Genomic DNA, 3,418 nt, shown 5'->3' with positions numbered 1-3,418 from the left:
AAAGGCCGGCTCACTTCCTACCCCACTGCCACCTCGGAGGTGAACGTTACGCTCAGACAGTATCGCATGTAGAAAAATGGGAGTCGGTGCGATAATCAAACAGGCGCATGCTAAGTGTGGGAGGGGAAGATTCGTGTCGGAATCGTTCTCAGATCTCTCCAGTGCTTGCCAGTTAGAAACTCCGCCGCTGGTGTCGGCTTCTCACATTGTTCTGAGTTGGGATTATATTTAACTCGCCACACGCAGTTTCACACCGCACGCAAATGCAAGGGAGCAGGCTGCAAACCAGGACGTGTTAAGTGAGTGGTCCGAGACCCTCATAGGTCATAGTTGAGGGAGACTCAACTGCCCTCCCTTTAAGAGCGGGTTTCACTCTTTCTCATGCGAATTCAACATGATCTCAGAAGGGCTGTTCAACAGTTGCACTTAAACAAGCGCACCTTCCATATCCTTTTCTCTGCCCGTCGATGAGTTACTCTTATCAACTGATGACTTAATAAACCCTTTAAGAAATCCCTTGGCTGCTACGCCATGTGACAGGAGGCGGACAGATATTCTGTATGTATATATACGGGTTGAGGTGCCAGCAGTCCGCAACAAACCCTTTTTGTCTGCAGGGTCGATAAGACAGTCGACTTTAATGAAGTGCATTCGCCGGGATATATGTTATGTTTTTCCTCGGTGTCAGAGAGCGAGACAAATTAGTCTCATTTAAACACCGTGAGTGATTGACTCTCACAAGACCGAACCAGGACTTTCTACATATAAACATGAATATATTTTGTACCTCGTTTAACCTGTGTTAGGAGGCAGGTGGAGCAGGAAGACTTTTCAACTCGGTAACTTTTACACGCTGTGAACTTTTCCTGTTGACCCAAAACCCGAAAAAAAAGGTATGATTTCTAACCGGACTTTCACGCTGGGACGGGTGCTCGAGAAGGAGGTGTTGGCTGTGAAGGAGCTGACCAAGCCGGGAGTGCAACTGGTGTTGGCCCTGGCACTGTCCGTGCTGCTCGGACTGCAGGTTTGGAAGTGGCTGCAGCACCAGCTCCGGGAATGGGACCGCCCGAGCCTTCCTGGCCCTTTCCCCTGGCCCGTGATCGGCAACGCGGCTCAGCTCGGCGACCTACCCCACATCGCATTCTGCAGGATGGCCCGGAGGTACGGTAACATCTTCCGCCTGAAGCTGGGCAGCTGCACGGTGGTGATGCTGAACGGCGAGGAGGTCATCCGCCAGGCTTTGATCCGGCAAGGCGCCGACTTCGCGGGGCGTCCCGATTTTACCTCCTTCGATGTGGTGAGTGGCGGCCGGAGTTTAGCTTTCAAAAGCAAAGGCCAGATATGGAAGTTGCAGCGCAAGGTCGCACACTCCACCGTCAGGGCTTTCTCTACCTTCAACGTAAACGCCAAGAAGATTTTCGAGGAACACGTGGTGTGCGAGATGCACCAGCTGATCCGCCTTTTCCTGAACAAGAGCCGAGAGGGAGCTTTCTTTAACCCGTGGAACAACTTGATCGTGACCGTGGCCAATATCATGAGCGCCGTTTGCTTCGGCAAGAGGTACAGTCACAGCGACGCTGAGTTCCTGGCGTTGCTGTCCAACAACGACCGCTTCGGGAGAACGGTAGGAGCGGGCAGCCTGGTAGATGTCATGCCCTGGCTCCAGTACTTCCCCAATCCCATCCGCACCATCTTCAACGACTTCAAGCAGATCAACCGGGAGTTCTACGACTTCATCCAGGAGAAGGCGAAACAGCACCGCCTCACCTTCCGCCCGCAACGGATCCGCGACATGCTGGACGCCTTAATACGGTCGATCGAATACCAGCAGGGCGCTGGGCTCAGTCCCCACTACGTAGAGGCCAGTCTGACCGACATCTTCGGGGCCAGTCAGGACACCCTGTCCACAGCTCTGCACTGGCTGATCCTGCACATGATCTGGAAGCCCGAGCTGCAGAGGAAGATCCAGGAGGAGGTGGACCGCGTGGTGGGGAGGCAGCGTCTCCCCACCTTCCAGGACGAACCACATCTGCCCTACCTGGTGGCTTTTCTTTACGAGTCCATGCGCTTCAGCAGCTTCGTGGCGCTCACCATCCCTCACTCCACCACCAAGGACACGCTGCTCCACGGATACCACATCCCCAAGGACACGGTAGTTTTCGTCAACCAGTGGTCCGCCAACCATGACCCCGAGAAGTGGCCGAAGCCTGAGCTCTTCGACCCCAACAGGTTCCTGAACGAGGACGGGAGCGTGAACAAGGACCTGACAAACCGGGTGATGATCTTCTCCCTGGGGAAGAGAAGGTGCATCGGCGAGGAGCTGTCGAAGATGAACCTCTTCCTCTGCATTGCCCTGCTGACCCATCAGTGCACCTTCAGGGCCAACCCCAACGAGAAGCTGACGCTGGACTTCACATACGGCTTAACCTTGAAGTCCAAGCCCTACACCATCAACGTGACCCTGCGGGACTCCATGGAGCATTTACAGGCGGCCGCGCAGAGAATGGAGCAAGCGGAGGACAAGCAATGAGCAGCAAGCCACCATCAACCCTTTACTTTGAAAACATAAACGCGATTCTAAAGAAAGAGATCTGGTCCGCGGCACTTGACAACTCTTCTGGTCGCTGGTTGCGGGTGCTGGAGCGAATCCAACCCGTGGCGGAGATTAGGCTGAAATTCAGTTATTTGTACGACGGAACTGACAGAAGCGCTCTGAGTGCAGGTTTAAAAATTGAAATTATGTAGAAATTAGTTTTGATAAGTGTATATGTCACTCAATCCGACTGACAATAAACTCTTCCCCAGCCTAACCGGGTTTCAGCGATATTGGCTTGCCTTCTCCGGAGGCATTAATTTGTAAAAAAAAAGGCTCTGAACGTTCAGACGGCAGTATTTGAGACTCGGCCGGATGATGACAGACGGGCACTGGACTCGGCAAATGATTGTGCAGGGGAAACGTACTGAGGTACCTGTGTTGACAGGTAACTGGGTCTTTTTTTCGGGGTGGGGGGGGGAACAATATGACAGATGGAGTGGTTACTACAAATATTCGTGGAGAGCAATCTGCACAGCTAGAACCGGAACATTTCGCCTTCCTTCGTTACCCACAGCCGGTCTAACCCAATTACATCGCTCCCGTGTGCTGTACTGTAAACAGCAGAGGAGCTCGTCGCTGGCATTATATCTGGCGCTGTGATTGGGTTAATTAGTGCCTCGGGGACGTCCCGCGTTTGTGCTGAGACGAAGCCATTACCTAGCACTGGCCTTAACAGCAACTGGCCTGAGAGTAGCCTGTCGTCACTTTCCAGAAGTTCTGCACTTTATCTGGGGGTTAAAAGATTGGGTTTTCGATATGTTAAGCAGTGATTCCTATACATCGCTATATTTAGTCTCGAAAGTATGTGATTAATCCTGTTCT

At 52.7% G+C, this 3,418-nt stretch overlaps 1 protein-coding gene across 1 annotated transcript; it reads left to right on the top strand.

The window, feature by feature from the left end:
• The first annotated feature begins 629 nt into the window (after positions 1 to 629).
• LOC132401065 (cytochrome P450 1B1) lies at positions 630 to 2,960 on the top strand. The gene has a single exon (XM_059982848.1). It carries the CDS (start codon positions 896 to 898, stop codon positions 2,528 to 2,530), a length of 1,635 nt encoding a protein of 544 aa, XP_059838831.1. The 5' UTR covers positions 630 to 895; the 3' UTR covers positions 2,531 to 2,960.
• Positions 2,961 to 3,418: the final 458 nt, after the last annotated feature.

The sequence above is a fragment of the Hypanus sabinus genome, chromosome 10 (assembly GCF_030144855.1).
Source record: "Hypanus sabinus isolate sHypSab1 chromosome 10, sHypSab1.hap1, whole genome shotgun sequence".
NCBI lineage: Eukaryota > Metazoa > Chordata > Chondrichthyes > Myliobatiformes > Dasyatidae > Hypanus > Hypanus sabinus.
The sequence above is the reverse complement of the archived record's forward strand: the minus strand, read 5'-3'. Positions and strand labels throughout refer to the sequence as shown.

What these genes read in the sequence shown, in the direction of transcription:
- LOC132401065 (XM_059982848.1), top strand. Translation starts at nt 896, where the DNA reads ATGATTTCTAACCGGACTTTCACGCTGGGACGGGTGCTCGAGAAGGAG.